The sequence below is a fragment of the Cydia fagiglandana genome, chromosome 10, assembly GCF_963556715.1.
Source record: "Cydia fagiglandana chromosome 10, ilCydFagi1.1, whole genome shotgun sequence".
Classification (NCBI taxonomy): domain Eukaryota; kingdom Metazoa; phylum Arthropoda; class Insecta; order Lepidoptera; family Tortricidae; genus Cydia; species Cydia fagiglandana.
The window spans coordinates 1253804-1273009 of record NC_085941.1 but is presented as its reverse complement, the minus strand read 5'-3'; the positions used below and the strand labels follow the sequence as shown (position 1 = coordinate 1273009).

The following is a 19206-nucleotide window of genomic DNA, read 5'->3' as shown; positions in this document are numbered from 1 at the left end:
ATGTCTATCTACATAGGCCCGGTTAAACCACTTTAAATTAAGTATATATATTCCATTGCTATTGCTAGGTAGAGTGATGGCAGGTGGACCAAAAGGTTGACGGATTGGTGGCCGCTTTCGGATGAAAGAAGCGCCTGGCGTCCGTTAGCTCGTTGGGTGGATGACATTCGGAAAACTGCGGGGCACTTTTGGATGAGACTAGCCCAGGACCGGGATAAGTGGCGTACACGAAGAGAGGCCTATGCTCAGCAGTGGGCGACTGAAGGCTAAAATGATGAATGATGATGATGATATATATTCCATTATCAATCATCATCTAATTTGTATTTTAATTGTACCAGAATTAGTTTCGGAGCTTCTGATCCTACTGGCCGTGCCAGTAAGTAAATGCTAAAAGTAATAACGTTGCTATTTATCTGTTCTAATATATTTTTTAAATAATTTCTGAGTTACGTTTGGCATCTAGAGCTAGAATCTAGTATAAAAGTGTTGACGTCTACTAACCCTACCGATTGCGCCAGTAAAGATATTTTTGCAATTAGTATTTGTGTCCCAACTAACTTGTATCCCAAATAAGAGCTAACAGACTCTAAAGGGGCCCACTGATTAACAGTCCGCCGGACGGTATCGGCCTGTCAGTGTCAATTGTTCGGAACTGTGAACATTTTGTTGTAACTGACAGGCCGATACCGTCCGGCGGACTGTTAATCAGTTGGTCCCTTTAGGCTAGACGTCTATTTTAATTATACGCTGTTTTAGCCAACGAATCCTGCCGAATGCGCCAGTAGACACCTGCAATAATATGTTACACAACGAAGGTCGCAAAGATATCTGACACGATGTTATTTGTACAACCATGAGAGCGTGTCACATATTTTTGCGGCCTTCGAAGAGTAACATAATAATGCAGGGAACTGTCACTCTGACTACATATTTGTCTCCCAAGTAACTTATAGAGCTCGCGCTCGAGTCCTCGCCCGCGCGGGGCGGGGGCGCCGGGGGGCGGGGCGGCGCGCGCGCCCCCCGCCCCGCGCCCCGCACGCCCCCCCCGGCGCCCCCGCCCCGCGCAGGCGAGGACTCATTTAAGCGCGAGTTTTATAATATGAGAGCTATCAGCATCTAGACTGTGCTAGTTAGCATCTAAAGCTAGACATGTATGATAAATGCCTGTGCCCTCACAATGCCAACCTGGCTGAGCGCCTCCATGCGCGCCTTGAGCTGCTCCTCCATCTCGGGCAGCGAGGACATCTGCGCCAGCTTCTGCGACGACAGCTCCAGCTTCTCTTCTATGGCGGCGATCTTCTCCTCTTGGAGCTGGACATATGTACAGTGATGTGACTAGTGGCTTGACAGCGTTATGGAGACAAGTACAGTAACATTGGCAAATGATTTTGTATTTTCATATATGTATTTGCAATAAAAAGAAGGCAACTTTTTTAAAACAAAAGAAGTGATTGAAAATTCATCAACTTGACCACTTAGAGCATTTAATAACCGGAGTCGCCCTTACCCCTCTGCCGAAAACTTTGCACAGTTGTGCAAACTTTTGTATGGACTGACGTTTATCTGACATGGCTATTTGTACATTACGAACAAATAGCCATACATTTGACGTGCCCTCCCCCGCAAAAATCTGCAGACTGTTTTGTACAGAAAATTACACCCAAGGCGTCTCCAGTTACTAAATGCTCGAAGCATGCCCATGACATAACTGATAGTTCAGAATTTTTAAAATTAATATTTTGCAGTATTAAGAGCAGGAGCATTCTACCGGAAAGTCGGTTAAGAAAACTACAATAATAGTGTTACGTTGGTAAAAGCGACCTTCTGGCAGAATGTCCCAGTAAGCTTTACTAGTTAAAATAAAAAAATATTCGTTCTGCACTTATCCCATATTCCTTATGGTTCATGCAATGCTACTTAACATGGTTACTGGTTAGGTTAGTAGATTACTGGTTAGGTTAGTAGAAAGGAGAATTGTACTACGGTCATGATATTGAATGATTACACTAAGTCACTTATTTTAGTAGTTGTATTTATTTATTTAAATATTTTCTAACGCACAGGTAATTTAGGAGTACGGAGTTTTAATTGTGTCTAGTAATAGTAAGACATTTTTTTGACAAGAGACAATATATACAGAATAAAGAGAAAAAAATATTCTTGTCTTTTTATACTATTGAATTAAAAAGTAGAAGTGCAAAATTAGAGGAACAGACGTCATTTCATAGGCAAAGATATGCTCATCGTCAATGATTGACCACTTTAAAAACATATCGAATGACGATAAAATCCAATATTGCTCGATCTAGCAAAGCGAAGGTCCCTGTCAGCTCGTTGAGTAAAAATGATGTTTGCTTCTACAGGTCGCAATTTTCAACCGATATTTGGCAAATTCTGTGAGTTCGATAGTCGTATCGATTTCTGTGTCGATTCAGTTTTCGATTTTCTTCAAAATGGCGGATCCATGAGGGTTCTCGAGTTTTACAGCTCACAGAGACATTAGCATTGGGTAATATCACAGAATAAATAATAGTACTAGGTTAAGAAGGTTCACTCTCTAACAAAACGCGTCTATTACGAGAGATACGACCGCTAGTTGGCGCAAGTGCAAGGCGTCCGTTCCGGTGCGTGGCAACCACTACTGCGGGTCAACAAAATTGGTGTGGGCCGCATGTACTTATAGTGACGCGACGAAATCGCAGAGTGAGTCACGCCTGGTAATACGTGGACCATACTGAAAGTTTCAAGATTCTCATAAATGAGACGACTTATTTTTTCCAGTCCAGAAATTTTTAGTATGCCCTAAGTACATATGTAGTTACCTTGAGCTGAGCCTGCTTGTGCTGCAGCTCCTGCTCGAGCTTCTCGTTGAGGTCGTGCAGGGACGTGGACTCGCGCTGCGCGTTCAGGTACCTCTTCTCAAGGGTCGCTATCCGCTCCTCCTGCATACAAAACTGCTCAATTAATGACTTGAAACTATTTCAATGAAGTCGATACAAAAGCATTTAACCTTTTGAACGGCATGCCTATCGTGCCCAGCGCGTGATCGTGAACCTTGCCGGAATGCACGAATGTTGATATTGGGCTGTAACCACAGTCTAAAACAAGGTCTTCTCTTCCCAGAGTGACACAAGCCTGCGTCACAATAACATGGCCGCTATATATAGCGCTATCGCATATTATCATATAGCGCTGTCGCATTATGACGTAGGCTTGTGTCAGTCACGTGACCACGAAAGACGGGAAGAGAGTACCAGGCGGAGTATATTATTATACCATGGCTGTAACCGCGTGCATCAGTTGATTTCGCGGCGGATTTGAGGCGCGTCAGTCTTGGCGGGCAAAGGGATGTATAACGGTCAACGGTGACACCCAGAGGCACAATTCATTAAAATTTATTTATAAATAAAATTCATTAAAATATCACCTGGTCCTCCTTCTACGCGCACTCCTACTGTTTCTTGGCCTACTCCTTTTCTACATAGACCATAACGGTGCCAACTAGACTCCACACTCCAAATTGACACCTTTAACCTAACGGTGATAACTAGAGTTAAGAGTAATAATAATAATTGTCACCAACTCCTCCTGTTTCTTGGCCAATTCCTTTTCTACATAGACCGTAACGGTGCCAACTAGACTCCACACTCAAAATTGACACCTTTAACCTTACGGTGATAACTAGAGTTAAGAGTAATAATAATAATTGTCACCAACTCCTCCTGTTTCTTGGCCAATTCCTTTTCTACATAGACCGTAACGGTGCCAACTAGACTCCACACTCAAAATTGACACCTTTAACCTAACGGTGATAACTAGAGTTAAGAGTAATAATAATAATTGTCACCAACTCCTCCTTCTGCGTCCACTCCTCCTGTTTCTTGGCCAATTCCTTTTCTACATAGACCGTAACGGTGCCAACTAGACTCTACAATCAAAATTGTCACCTCTAACCTAACGGTGATAACTAGAGTCAAGAGTAATAATAATATTTGTCACCAACTCCTCCTTCTGCGCCCACTCCTCCTGTTTCTTGGCAAACTCCTTTTCTCCTTAGACCATAACGGTGCCAACTAGACTCCACACTCAAAATTGACACCTTTAACCTAACGGTGATAACTAGAGTCAAGAGTAATAATAATAATTGTCACCTGGTCCTCCTTCTGAGCGCCGTTCTCCCGCAAGTCCCGCTGTAGTTTGACGCACTCCTCCTGTTTCTTGGCCAACTCCTTTTCTCCTTAGACCATAACGGTGCCAACTAGACTCCACACTCAAAATTGACACCTTTAACCTAACGGTGATAACTAGAGTCAAGAGTAATTATAATAATTGTCACCTGGTCCTCCTTCTGCGCCCCGTTCTCCCGCAAGTCCCGCTAGAGCTTGACGTACGCCTCCTGTTTCTTGGCCAACTCCTTTTCTCCTTAGACCATAACGGTGCCAACTAGACTCCACAGTCAAAATTGTCACTAACCTAACCTAACGGTGTTAACTAGAGTCAAGAGTAATAATAATAATTGTCACCTGGTCCTCCTTCTGCGCGCCGTTCTCCCGCAAGTCCCGCTGGAGCTTGACGCACTCCTCCTGTTTCTTGGCCAACTCCTTTTCTCCCTTGGCCAACCGCTCCTCGAGCTCGCTGACTTTGTTGTTCAACTCCGCCACGCGCCGCTGCCACGAGCTCAGCTCTGCCGACTGTATAAATAATGTGTTAAAATTAACTTACTTAAAGTATTGTTCACAGAGCTCTTCTTTAAGTAAAGTGCATGTTTATTTCTGAAAGCCATTTTCTTTTGAAGTAAAACTGATGGAGGTAATGTTGAGGTATGAATCTACTATAATTTGATCGAATACTTAAGGAGCACTCTAAGGACCCGTGCAAACGAATTTAATATTGTGTATTATATGTATTTTTTTTTCAGCTTTATATCGACGAGTATTTTCTAAAAAATATAAAAAATACTCCCATACCTAAAAATCATTAGTACAATAGCCTTTGTTCGGAACAACTGTAGACAATTTCGTACAAAGCTCCAGAAAATAGCTTTGATTAAGTGAACCAACAGTGATCGGACCGGTCAAATTGGGTTAGTCTTTTGCAATATGCAATATGTTTTTCGGAAGGCGCTGCCAAGTGCAATCGTCGGGGTCGTACGAATTCGCTCGAAGAATTTTTTCATCGCCTTCTAGTTACAGGGATCATAACTGCCTCATACCAACCCAGCTACAGATATTTAATAGTTTAGTCACTGAAATAGCAGTAGTTAGTAAAATAATGCTTAGAATACTAATGGTTAGTTGTTGATTCCTTACCGACTCTACATGTTTATGGATGTGTGTTAGACTGTCTACTTAATGTATGTTAGTGTGCGCTACTGTACAATGACACATACAATACATGCATGACTTATTAGAGTTACAAGCACTTTATCTGATCATTATTTCATCGTGAAATATCCCAGAAATATACCGTAAATATAATAAACATTGACTGTACCGTCAAATGAGGTGAGTTGGGTGAAATTTGACTTTCAAACCTCGATAAAATTTTATTTTTACATGTGAAAACTGAATGGTGTATATAATAAGTGGTTCGGACGTTTGTATTTTATTTTGGGTAGTTATATTTCATAAGTTTGACGATAAAGAGGAAAACCCACCTCACCCCGTAGTGCCTCGTATTTGGGGTGAGAGGGTTTTTCATACAAAGGTGATTTTGGAAGATTGTTGGATCGATTTTTTTTATTATGCGTATTACTATAGCCCCATTTTAAATTGGAATACATTATTTTTGTAGCAGTAGCCTTAAAATCCCTTCTCACCCCCCTCTCAAACCTTTTCTCCCCATTCATAACCCAACTCTCCCCGCGAAACCTACTCACCCCGTTTTACGGTATTGAAAAACAGTGATTCTCTACCAAATGGCTGTTCTTAATCTATTTCCGTATTATAGGAGAAAGACAACCATTACTTGGTCGAGAATCATTTATTTTTCAAACCATTCCAGTTTTTGCATTATAGTTACTCGTAATGTGCAGAAATATTGCGGTAGGTACCTAGTAAATTAAATCAGTCGATAAACTTGAACAATTTGACCCGTTACTAATTTTATATTTACATTAAATAAGCATAGCCAGTATACAAAAGCATAAACATTTAATATTTTATTCTGTTAACCTATGACAGCAATGTCTATGTACGGGGACCATGAGGTATCTTAGATATAAGCTCCATTCAAACATTAATAAATATAATTTGATATGATTATTTGGATAATCCAATGGTTAATCTACTGATTAATGGTCAGTATGGCGTATGACATGAAGCGCGTGCAAGCAGGCTGGACCCTTAGGCCCGTATATACGCCAACAATGGGTCTATTGATGGCGGTATCATGATTCTGACCTGCTTGGCGATCGTGTTTTGCAGCTCGTTCGTTTTCCTGTCTTCTCCGTTAACGCTACCCTCCTGACCCAAACAAACACAGTTCAAATCGATGTCTCGACTAAAATATCCTCGTACCACCGCAAACAAATGTATATTTAATTTAACTAGATGTATTTTGAGCTCAATCGCATAAGGGCGATGCAGACTAAGCCAGTAACGGTAATTTTTCTGGCCAGGCAAATTATATACTTTGGCAGTTTTCATTTGAAGTGCGGTGGAAAGACTCATTTTAATTAAGACCCGTACATGCCAGCTATAACGGGATCGGGGTAAAAAATCACACTATACACAGAATGCTTGGTTTTACTACATTTATCATACAACTATATTTATTGGCCCGGTTGCACCAAACTGTTCGTATCGTTAAAGAGTTCGCAAAATTTTTATCTATGGAAAGTTTCATAGTAAAGCGCCGGGGCGCGCCGGCTGACGAAGATCAGTCAGTTAAATGTGGTTGGTTTTTTTTAAATCATATGGCATATTGTCAGTCGTTTATAGTATTATGGTTAAACCCTGCATCCATTGGATAACATCGCCGTCAAGGGTGAACAAGTCTGCTGGATCTCCATCGTATTTAATGTGGTTGGTGCAATTGACCCTAAGTCTTTATTTGGTAACGTACTTTTCATTGTGATAACTTTGAAAGCTTTTGGATATTCAAATGTCACAATTCTGTTAAAGAAAATGTAGTAAAACTAAGCGAATATCCTAGAAAACACTGCACAATCACCATTCAAAGCAACTAGAAATAGAAAAATCCATTATTTGCTAATTTTGTGTAAATATTATTTTATAAATGTGATCCATTTGTAAGTGTACCTCAACCACGTGATAGTGTACAATGTACCTAATATCTAGTTCCAATGGAAATGGTAGTGGCAGCAGTTGAGTATAAACTGTTATTCTTCAAGTCTTATTTAACACAATGATTTTACATTTTCTATTCTTATATCTATGATTTAAGTATTAAGTAGGTAAAAACAGTAGTAAATTAAGTAAAAATTACTATATCAAAACACTGCTCTTCTATAATATATTCAAGGCAAAACTGTATGCCTGTTTTGACTCCGAGCGTCTGTCGTCTAAAATATTAACCGTTGCCAGGCGGCTAAGTTGGCCCAAAAGTTAGACGTGACCCGACTCTCGCCAACGTAAAGTAGCCATTGGAACTTTCAAAATTTCATCTAGATTTGATATTGACGTGATATTACTCGCAGTTTCTAGCACGAATAGTGACGTGCGGAGAAAGACGAATCTAGTATTATCATATCAATATGTGTTTTTTTTTATTCGAATGCGGATCGGATCCAGCAAAAATTCTCTAACGCTGCGAACTACGTAGGCGAACAACACGCGAACGCGAAGCGAAGCGGCGTGGGGTGAATCAATCCTTTGATACCTATAGAAGTATCCTACAATGAACGCGAACGCCTTAGGCCCGCCGCGCCGCATCGCGTCAGCGTCACGTTCGCGAGTTGTTCGCTTACGTAAGACGCAGCGTAAGGGTAACATTCCAGTTCTAACCGCAGCTGCATTACTGTCAATTTTACTATGGAAATTGACAATGACAGCGACGCGTTCAGTACCGGTAGTGCAGCTGCGGTTAGAAATGGAATGTTACCATAAGGCCATTCAATGTGGTGTCTGTGTGTGTGTCGGGGAAGGACTGACCTTAGTTTGCGGTTGCTCGCCGTTCTGCTCTGGCGAGCCGGTGCTGACTGCACCGTTCTCCTTGGGCCGCTCCGAGTCCGAACCCGATTTGTACTGTTGCAGCTGAAACATTATAAAAACATATGAGTCGCTTAACTTCAAACTCGGGTAAATCTATTTGTCAGATCATGCGATTTTGGTATTAAGAAAAGGTAATAGGGTAGATATTTGCTGAGAGGGTCGAATGGATTTACCCGAGTTTGATGTTAAGCAACACATATGTGAAATAAGTTTTTGGCAAAAATTTCATTTTTGGTTCAAGCTTTTATCGCTGACTGTACTTTTCTTTCCACAGGCAATTAATACTCATCGAGACCATTCTAAAAACCCCAAACACAATTAGGTTTCGTTCTTTTATCACAGAGTTCCTATGGCCATCTCTGGTCTCCATCATCAGATCAGCTCGATGACACCATCATATTGCATTGTCACCCGACTTACGTATGTATGCAAAATTTCAGCTCAATCGGAAACCGGGAAGTGGATCAAATTTAACTTGCCAGATTTGATTACAGACAACGGTCAGGTGAAACTAAATAAAAGCTTGTAAAAATGTTGTGGCTGAGAAGACCGGAGGCAGACTCGCGGTCGTTCACCAACGAGATGAACCGATCAAGTTAAAGACTTGTCCTTACTGTAGGACTTAGTCAATCTGTGCAAGAATGTCCTGTGATATTTATTTATATTATATTACAATTTACTAGCTTTTCTAGCATTCTCCTGCCAGCTATGCGGTCGAGGCTGCCCGCACTCTTAATATAGACGCTGTTTAAACCATCATCTTATTGATGTGACAGGCCAATGATGACTAGCTTTTCAAAAATTGCATAGAGTTGAAACAAGAAAAGTCTGCAATGATTTTTATAGGCACACGCAGTGCAAGTGTTATTTGAAACGTCAAACTTCTATGACATTATGAATGACGTATAAATAACACTTGCACTGCGTGGACTATCAAAATCGTTGTTCTCTAGTTCCATTGATCAGGTGGGAATGGAACTTCTTTCATGCTAATTTTACACAAGAAGGCCGTATATGACTTACTTCTTCTTTGGTTAACGCTAGTTCTTCTTCTAATGCTGTGTTCCTTTCTAACGCTACTCGTAACCGTTCCCGGACCTGAAACAGAAGATTACAATTATTGTAGTTTTTATTTAATAGTGTGAGGTTTAGTTCATCTTCTCATCCATCACCTTGTGGTGCGGCGTGCGGCAAGTATCTACTTCAACTCAGCGTTAGCGCGATGTAGGAATCGTGTTGGACGGTACAGCGCCATCTAACGGGAGATTGGGTAAACTCGACATAGCGCAGACCAAGCTTATCTCGACTTTATTCTCACAGCATTAGGGTTGAGTTTACCTTCTCGTCCAACGCCTTGTGGTGCTAGAAGAGACTCTTGAGGGCCTTGAGGACCTCGACCTCGGAGGAGACTCCTGATTGGGCCGCCGCCTGCCGCTTGACCACGGTCATGCGCAACGAGCGCTCGTGGCGAGACACTAGGCATTCTAGACTCTATCCTTGCTGAGTCAAGGTTGAGTTTACCTTCTCGTTCAACGAAATAGTGCACTATATATCTAAAGCAGTGATGCGGCAAGCATCTAGTTATAGAATCTACGGCGACACATCGTTGGCGCGATGTAGGAATCGCGTCAGGCGGTACAGCGCCATCTAACGGGAGATTGGTTAAACTTGACATAGCTCAGACCAAGCTTATCTCGACCTTATTCTCACTGCATTAGGGTTGAGTTTACCTTCTCGTCCAACGCCTTGTGGTGCTCGAAGAGACTCTTGAGGGCCTTGAGGACCTCGACCTCGGAGGAGACTCCTGATTGGGCCGCCGCCTGCCGCTTGACCACGGTCATGCGCAACGAGCGCTCGTGGCGAGACACTAGGCATTCTAGGTGCTCGAGTAGTAGCTGAAACATAGAATTAAGAAAAATTATTATAATATTTAAAAATTACATAACGGCTTCGGGGGGGTTTACTTCATAATTTTATCGACATCGACTTATAGACGAAGAGCTAGCTACGGAAATAGGTTTGCAATTTATAGAGCAACGAAATCTCTCTAGTCTATTTCAGCCATTCTCAAAGTGTGTTCCGCGGAACCCTAGGGTTCCGCAAAGCCTCTCTTGGGGCTCCGCGAAAATACTTGTAATAATAAGAAAAAAACCAGATATCTATCTATGGGTATATCTGGTCCACAGTGATGAACGAAAATTTTTAATTTGAGGCTCCGTCAAATATTTCGCTTGCCAAAAGGGTTCCGTCACCAAAAAAGTTTGAGAACCGCTGCTCTAGTTAGTGTGCCATACTATCATTATCAATTAATTCGGGCGCCTGGCAGCTGGTCTAAAAGAGCTAGTCTTAGACCTTATTCCTGCTATAATAGGTTTCACTTACTCTCGCACTTTTTAAGTGTCAAACAAAATTGGACTCGTCAAACTGGAATATGTAACAAACAAGTGTAAAAATATGGGTGCATACAACTTACTCAAAAATATGTCCCATAGTTCTTAATGCGCTGACATAAGATCTATGGGACATATTTTGTGAGTATGATGAGTGCACCCATATTGTCCCATATTTTTACAGTTGTACACAGTCGCCATGAGTTATATTGGAGCAGCTAAAGCGCTCACAAATATCTGAACACGCCTCTATTGTCAGGGCGTTAGAGTGCGTGTTCAGATATTTTGACCACCTCGGCCGCTCCTATATATCTGATGGCGATTGTACATAATTAATAGAGAGCAGAAAATGTAGCTTTCACAAAAGGTACCGATCGTCTTGACTCGGGAGATTTGGAAATGACTTACATCAGATAAGTAGACACCATCAATCTTCGGAAAAGGGACGAAATCATCAATAAAGCGAATACAGTGGAATACTTTCAAGCTGATACATAAACGATGGGCTCCCTGCGTGAAACACCTCCAATCCATCTTTACCTACTTTGAGGTTATTCCGTAATCTATTTTTATTTTATTTATTTATTTAAGAAACAGTCTTTTATAGTTACAACACTGTGAACTGTGTGTGTGACTTTTTCTTAAAACTAGACTTATATACAGTTACCTTAAGGAAAATATTTTAACATCATGTTTAATTAAAGAAGTTTCTACATAGTAATCGTGTATTCTTAAAATTTCTAAAATATTTCCTACTGGCATCTGCCCTCAATTTCGTCTGCGTAAAATGATGACAATGATTGTTAATAAATGTCCTTTCTTGCTGGGATTCGAACCCGGGACCTCTAGCTTCGTAGGCATAGTCTCTATCAAGTATCTGCTAGGCCGTAAAAAGTCTCGTAAATTAATCTATCAATGTTATCAGTTTTTGTAACATGTGTAACCCAACTCGTATAACAAAATACTTGTTTTTATTACTTTACAAACGAGCAGACGAATTGCCTGATGGTAAGCGATGATCGACATCCATGAACGACAGTTTCTGGAGAAAGGCACAGTTCACGACTGCCAACTATCTTTTATTTTAAAAAATGTTGATGTCTACTTTAAAAAAAAGGATAAATTGTACCTTGCGACTTTCCAGCCTAATCACGAACATAACAGTCTAGCTTCAAAATATCGGAATAACCCCGAAACACCTCACTACATAATGCAATCGTAAATCTAGAAAACTCCTCAGTCTAGACTCGTCTTGAATAATGCAAATGTTTCAAGGGCTTGAGAAAGTGGCGAGTCTATTTTGTAGACACCCCTGTCGACAAAATAGAGGTTTACGTGACAAACAAGCAGGTACTTTTGGGATTATATTATCGCTAAAATAAAAATATAATGGCATTACATTAATGTCACTTAAGTGACGTTAATAGCGTGACATATATTATCTCGAATGAAATGGGTATTTATCTTCAAATTTATGTTAATGTATTTTAGAGGGTTTTATCTCCGTGTCGCGGCGCACAGAGAGTCGCCAAGTAGTTACCATACTTAGTTTTCCATAACATCAAAATTCATAATAGTCTGCAATCATTTTAGGCAACATTCAGTTTAATAATTCTACGTTCAGTCTACACCAAACCAAGTGGCGACTAATAATTAACTATGTTAAAAGCATACAGTTTCAGACGTCATTCAAAAATAGATTATCAATAGTGAGGAAATTTGCCATTTTTGGAGCTGGTTTCATTAACTATCGGCTTGTCTCACTTTCCATATGGAAGGAAAAGAGACAGGTTTATATTGCAGACAGTTTTGGACATAAATAATTCAGTCACTCAACAATATCAGTACCAATATATTGTCGTAAATAGATTGGATTGTGTGTTTGTTTTTTTTCCATTCCAATCTAGAGGTGTGGAGCAGGGAAGTTGCGGATGCGGATATTCTAAGGCTCACATCCGCGGATGCGGATGTCAAGATTAGGTACTTAAAAAAACGTCAAATATTATATTTTAGTAATATTAATTTAAAAAAAAACGAAAAGTTTAGTATTTGAGCAAGAATAGGTATAGGTCGGTGCGTTATTTTAAATAAACAGTAGGTAATATGGACGACTTTTCTGGATCTGGACGATTTCGTTATACACTCTAAAAAAAATTTGGTTGGCCCTATCAATATCTTGATGGCCGTAATCAAGCATCTTGATTCCATACGAGCCTAACAAGAACTTAAACACATCAAACAAGGTAATTCTGATTGCTATTACTATTGTTAGGTAACTGAACCAATTAAGATCTTGTTCAATATTTACACGAAAAATAATTATGCTAACTAATTGATCCTAGTAAGATCAACTAAGAGCTTGATAATGAAAACAAACAAGTTAGTTTAACTAAGATGTAAATCAATGTTAACATGAAGAATTACTGTATCAACTATTTGACCCAAATAAGTTCAACTAAGAACATGATTACACCGACTTATGGCGTATTAGCCTGAACTAAGATATTGGTCAATTTGAATCTTAATTGTTTAATCATTTCAACTAAGATGTAAATCAATGTTAACATGAAGAATTACTGTATTAACTATTTGACCTAAATAAGTTCAACTAAGAACATGATTACATCGACTTATGCCTCTTATTAGCCTGAACTAAGATATTGTTCAATTTGAATTTTAATTGTTTAATCATTTCAACTATGAAGCTTGTTTAGTACAATACCATTCTTGTTCAATTGTACTATGACTTACTTTGTCGCATTTACTAAAACATTTCTTTCAGATCTCTAGTTTTTTACGCGCCGTGCTGAATAATGCTGGTGGTCACTACTTATTCGTTTAAATTTTATAAATTTAAACGAATAAGTAGTGAATAAAATTTAACAACAAAGAAAGGGATAAAACATAATTAAACTAAATCAATCCCGTAAAGTTTTATAAAAAGGGGGTAAATGAATAAAACAAAAAAATATTATAATAAGATGTTATTTATTCATTTAATCATTTTGAAAGTAAACGTTTTGCATTTAAATTCACACGCACGGATCCGTGTCTAAGCATACGAGGGGTTAACACTCGTTGGTCCAATCACGTTCACACTTGTTGGTCTATCCAAGCACACAACACTCACAGTGTCACTACGCGAGTTTGATTCGGATGTCACTGGTTGTTTTTTAGTCAAACAAATCACAAGATTCCACACATTTGACAGTTTAAAAACCCATTTTCACGATTAAAATTGTTGTATTTGTGAATTAAGGCTTCTCTTACCAATCTTGGTATATAGTGGCGTGCTGTCGAAATGACCTTGGGACTATGCAGCTCGATCCAGTGACTTATACCCGACTCAAGGTGACACTGAGCAATAGCTGACTTGCGAGTGTCGTTGTTCTTGACCGCAGCGATGTGGTCTTTAATTCTGCAGGCAATAGTGCGTTTGGTATGCCCACTGTACGAACTACCACAACTGCAATCAACTTTGTACACACCAGGTTTTTCCAGAGGAATAAGTAATTGAATGAGCTTAACGCAACTGCGTGCTACAGAGACTGACTGCTCGGTCGCACGCGCCACGAGAGGGGCGCAGGTGGGGCGGAGAGCGGGTGTACAGGCGATCCTCCTACTTATCTCTTGATTGATCGGATTAACCGATTATTTAATTTAATTATTAAGAAAATCGATTTAACAAATAATTCTTAGTAGAATGGAATATTAGTTTCGTAATCAATACAATAACTTGATCATAATGGGATTGAGTGTTTTATCTTCGTTGTTCTAAATATTATATGTTTAGTTGAATCAACTAGCAAATCTTATGTAAATCAACAAAGACAAAATAATCAAATAAACTATTAAAATGTTCATATCTATTAACATATTTATCTGTTTTAATTAAATTGTTAAGGATTGAATTAACCTACGTTACATAATTATGCCAACAAGTTAATAATAGATGCAAAGTATACAATTGTTAGGATTAATAACATACCTACTTTATTAGTTCAATCACAGATACACTTATTGTTTTAAGTAATCAGCTTTCTTTGAGTTATATAAGATCGTTATTGTTGTAATTAACTTAACGTCAACTAAGAGAAAACTGCTCTTAGTTGGTCTTCATTTTTTAGAGTGTAGGTATTAACGAAATTACCTAGCAATTTACGCCGCCGCTAAGACGTTCCTGTACCGACTTATTCGACATCCGCATCCGCATTAAGCACCGCATCTATTTTATGCGGATGCGGATTTTGAAAATAATGCGAAAGTCCCGCGGTTGCGGATGCGAATATTCGCAATATCCTTGGTGTGGAGTAAGAATCAACAGAAGCGGATAAAACAACGCGCCAATACTATCTGACGCCGTTTTAAATTTTCAATAGTAGTTTATGTAACGGCTAGGTACACAATGAAAGGCATTAAGAGTGTGGTCTATAAAACGAGCTGAAAGTGAGGATTTTAATGGCATTTTATGTACCTACAGTTCCATAGGTACACCGCTTTATCTGTCATACCCTGTTTCATACTTACATACGCTCTCATGTACATAATTACGACCATAATATCCGTACTGCAGAAACTATTAACAAATCGAACTCACCCTGGTGTTGTTTCTCTCCGCCTTGAGCTCTGAGATCTCCTCCTCTCGCTCTAACAGCTGCTCTCTCGCTTGGTTGAGCTCCTTCGTGAGCGTGGCAAACTCCTGCGAACAAAGAAATCAACTATTAACACCCAAGTTGATCTAATCATCATCATCATCATCATCAACAACATATCAGCCAGACGACAAGCACAAGGTGGACTGTCGACCTAGTAATGGTCGCGGGAGTCCGCTGGACGCGGGTGGCGCAAGACCGGTCATTGCGGCACTCTTTAGGGGAGGTCTATGTCCAGCAGTGGACGTCCTCTGGCTGATATGTTGATCTAATCATAGTCTAAAAAAAAGGTATGACCAAATTGATACGCGAAAAGCGCAAAATATTTCGCTACGTGAGAGAATTCCTCACGAATGATAACGTTGCGAGGGGGAGGGATTCACACGATGTTGATTAGTACCGATAAATAGGTAAATCATAGGACCAGTAACGCCGCAAATTTGTAAGTATATTAAAGGAAAAATTGAAAAATTTGTAGTATCGCTCGCAGACGTAATAGTTCGTTTTTTTAGCATTAGAAAGAAGTTAAGCGATCTTGACATGTATTTTAATTGCAAAACGCTTTTTAAAAATTAGTAAATATTACTTATGAAAGTAGAAGAATATAAATGATCGTATTAGATTCATATTTGTTACATATTTGCCGTGACTTATTTTTAAAACGTGTTTTTCAATTAAAAGAAAAGAACATAGTCTCTTTGCTTCAAAGTAAACACAAATACGAATAAAAGTTACAATGAATTGCATCCAGAGCTATTCCGTTATCCTCCATTAGACATTACTGTTGTTTGAAACGCGCCGAGAAAATACTGATCGTACAACATCAATAAAAGAAGCAACCGAACGCTATTGAGTTTTCAAAACATGATTGGAAACTACTATAAACAATTGAAAAGCGGGGATTTGAGGCTCCCGGGAAATCTAGGAGAAGAAAGGAATAACAGTCTCGTATAAATTCAGCTTTGATCAAGTTTGAACTGAAGTAATAAGACTTAGAGTTGATTTTCAATTGCATCGTCGTGTAAGATACGATCTTGTTATGGACAAAGGTGCAGAGGCGTCTTTTACTTTCTTGTGGATTTAATTTTGCTTTGAGGTTTTTTAATGAAATATAGCGGCTTCTGAAAGATGCGACGTTTAAAGCAAAAAAATCTGTGTACTTAGTACCGCTTTATGGATAATTGGACGCTGTTTTTAGTGACAAAAACATTCAAAAATTTTTCATTCAACTGATTGAGTTTTTGTGACCGAAGTTCACATGCATTATGTATTTACAGCAGTAATGCTGGCGGAGTCAGAACCCGAGGGGTACCATAACCCGCCCACATTTACGAGTCCATTTAATACGCCTCTGGCTCTCGATTATGGATATTGCCTTTAATATAGCCTTTAGGGCTCTAAAGGTAAGACCTTTGGAATGAAAGCCTCTTTGATTTACTCTTTAAAGGGATGAGATTGTCGTTTTGAACGTACTTTTGCGTTATTTGGGATATGATCTGGGATTTCGGAATATCATACGCGTATATTTGTTTGAGAAAACATTTTGATACTTCTGCGATTATTACGCTTGATAAATTAGAATATTGGAAAATGAATATAATGATAAAACGTATCTATTTACTTTGCTACTATTTATTTATTTAATAATATATACAAGTATTCTTAAATATAGTCCCAGCTTAACTCAATAATGAGTTTGACTGTGGGATGGTTATTGATCGCAAGTAACTAACTATATATATTTTAAACTAACTGGTAAAATCTTAGAGAATATAACCAAACGGAGTGGTCATTAACAGGCGTTCCCCTCTGTCGAAAATAGGCGGCCAATGGTCAACGACATGTCAACCACATGTATGGACTGACGGTTATCTGACATGGCTATGTTAACGTTACGTATACATTTGATGTGCCCCTCCCCCGCAAAAAACGGCAGATTATTTTGTACCGAAAATTATAGACATGGCGTCTCCGTTGGTTATATCCTGTAAGGGTAAAATATATCCCACAACATTTATTTTTCTTATTAATGATATAAGTGACAAAAAATAGGCTATAAATATAAATATCATCGTCGCTGATAAAGTGATAACAACTCCGTGACCCAACGAATGTCAAATAGATTATCGTCCAATGGACCTGCGGCCTAATTCAGACCGGCTGCTCACTGGCCACGGGGGTTCCTAGTCAGGGTAGGGTTGTCAGGCAATTCGCCTTGCTATTGAAAGATACAAAGAGGAGCTACAGATGTAGTGCATAATTGTGACGTTATCTATGCTATTATTACCGATGCTTCGATATAAATACAATGCCGCGCGACGCTGTGCGGCGTAAGTGCCATCGACAATAAGGTCCCAATGGACAGTGGACAGTGGAGGGGACAATAAGTTTTATAGATAATGTCCCAATTATTTTCCATCGTATTTTCATTCCTATTTCCGTCCGTCTGAGTACAGAGAGTATTGAGGTTGACTGAAGTAGCATGACAAATACGAACGTTTCCGAGAAAATACGATGGATAATAAGTATGCACTGCATCTTTACACAATGGTACCTATATAATATATGGAAGTATATTGACAAAAAATAGCAGGAGTCGTATTTAAATTTCAAAAATATATCTATCAGTGTACAGCAGCAATATGCGAATGAGAGCGAAATTCACTGAGACTGATGTCAACCAACGAGTGTGAGGAATCTATAAGGAAATTATTTACCAAATTCTAGTACTAACTGGTAACCCTTGGGGGTGTCAGCCCACCCCTAAGGGGGTGTCATCGGCCACTGGTCTCCCGCGGCGCTGTAACAAGCGGTAGTGATAGACTAACAAACATAGTTATGGGGTACTGTTCTAGTCTCGAAGGAATCGTAGCTTTGTTTGGTATTTGAAACTATGAGGATCACTTTCCCTTGGGGTCGGCGCGGCACTTTTCTTCCATACTTCTCTGTCGCCCGCCATCTCATCTACATGATTTCTTTTCATATCATCTTTCACACAGTCCATCTTTTACTCGGCTTACCATACCTCTTGCAACCCTCCAAATCTATTAATGCAGGAGGTATATCTTTCCGAAGTCGAGTAGAAAATGAAACATCCTCGAATACCCTTATAGTTTAGTAAAGACTCGCGTGGAATTTCATTAGCGACACCCCACTGACCGCATTCAAACCGATGTACCAACAGACACACAGTTAACTGATCTTATGTCGACCTTATGTCTTTGTATTAAGGTTTATGAACGGTAAGTTAACGCCTTAACGGTGGGGGCGATGATACAAGGATTCCGGTCACTACTGCATAGATCGAGCTTTGAAAGGTGTACATGTACAAGTAAAACATATACGACCACATTTATTAAAAAAAAAATCGGTGAGGTGAGTGATGAATTATCAAAGACAACTAATAAATAGGTTTTTGCTTCATAAGACTTAGAAATATTGAGAATTTTAATTGGTGTGACAAAGGCGCAAAGGCTTCGGTGGCTCGGCCATCTTGAGCGAATGGGAGGTGATCGGGCGGTGAAAAAAGCGTTTGAGGGAAAACCGATAGGACGCCGCCCGGTCAGTCGACCTAGGTATCAATGGGCGGATGTGGTGGACGCTGATCTGCGCGAGCTCCGGGTTGAGAACTGGCGAGAAACGGCACAGGACCGGGACCAGTGGCGAGCAGTCGTGTTGGAGGCCAAGACACACTTTGGGTCGCTGCGCCAGAGGAGTAAGTAAGTAAGTTAACTTGTGTGCTGCATGTCACATACCTTAACATACCTACATGTATAACCAGATACAATAACAATTTGTTTCAAGGGTGCAATGATGGCATCACGACACAAATTTCAAAATTGATTTTGATCTGATAATATTCTCGGGGTATCTCGCTAAGACTTCGCATATGATAAGTAATATCAATATCAAAGCAAGATGAATTCTGAAATTATTTATATTTAGTTCTGTTGTAGTTAAGTTTCTCTTAAGTGAAATATATAATCA

The 19206-nt window shown here is 39.6% G+C and overlaps 1 protein-coding gene across 8 annotated transcripts in view; it reads right to left on the bottom strand.

Moving 5' to 3' along the window:
• Positions 1-19206, bottom strand: part of LOC134668068 (liprin-alpha-1) — a 209098-nt gene that overhangs the window by 27877 nt on the left and 162015 nt on the right. For 5 of the 8 annotated variants that reach the window (XM_063525529.1, XM_063525534.1, XM_063525531.1 and 2 more), the window contains exons 2-9: positions 15165-15266; positions 9908-10072; positions 9201-9275; positions 8118-8219; positions 6405-6467; positions 4527-4694; positions 2826-2945; positions 1180-1314 (exon numbers count right to left, since the gene is read on the bottom strand). In XM_063525529.1, the coding sequence (XP_063381599.1) occupies positions 1180-1314; positions 2826-2945; positions 4527-4694; positions 6405-6467; positions 8118-8219; positions 9201-9275; positions 9908-10072; positions 15165-15266 (930 nt within the window). The remainder of the gene's footprint in view (positions 1-1179; positions 1315-2825; positions 2946-4526; positions 4695-6404; positions 6468-8117; positions 8220-9200; positions 9276-9907; positions 10073-15164; positions 15267-19206) is intronic. The other 3 variants (XM_063525532.1, XM_063525537.1, XM_063525535.1) reach the window with 3 other exon arrangements.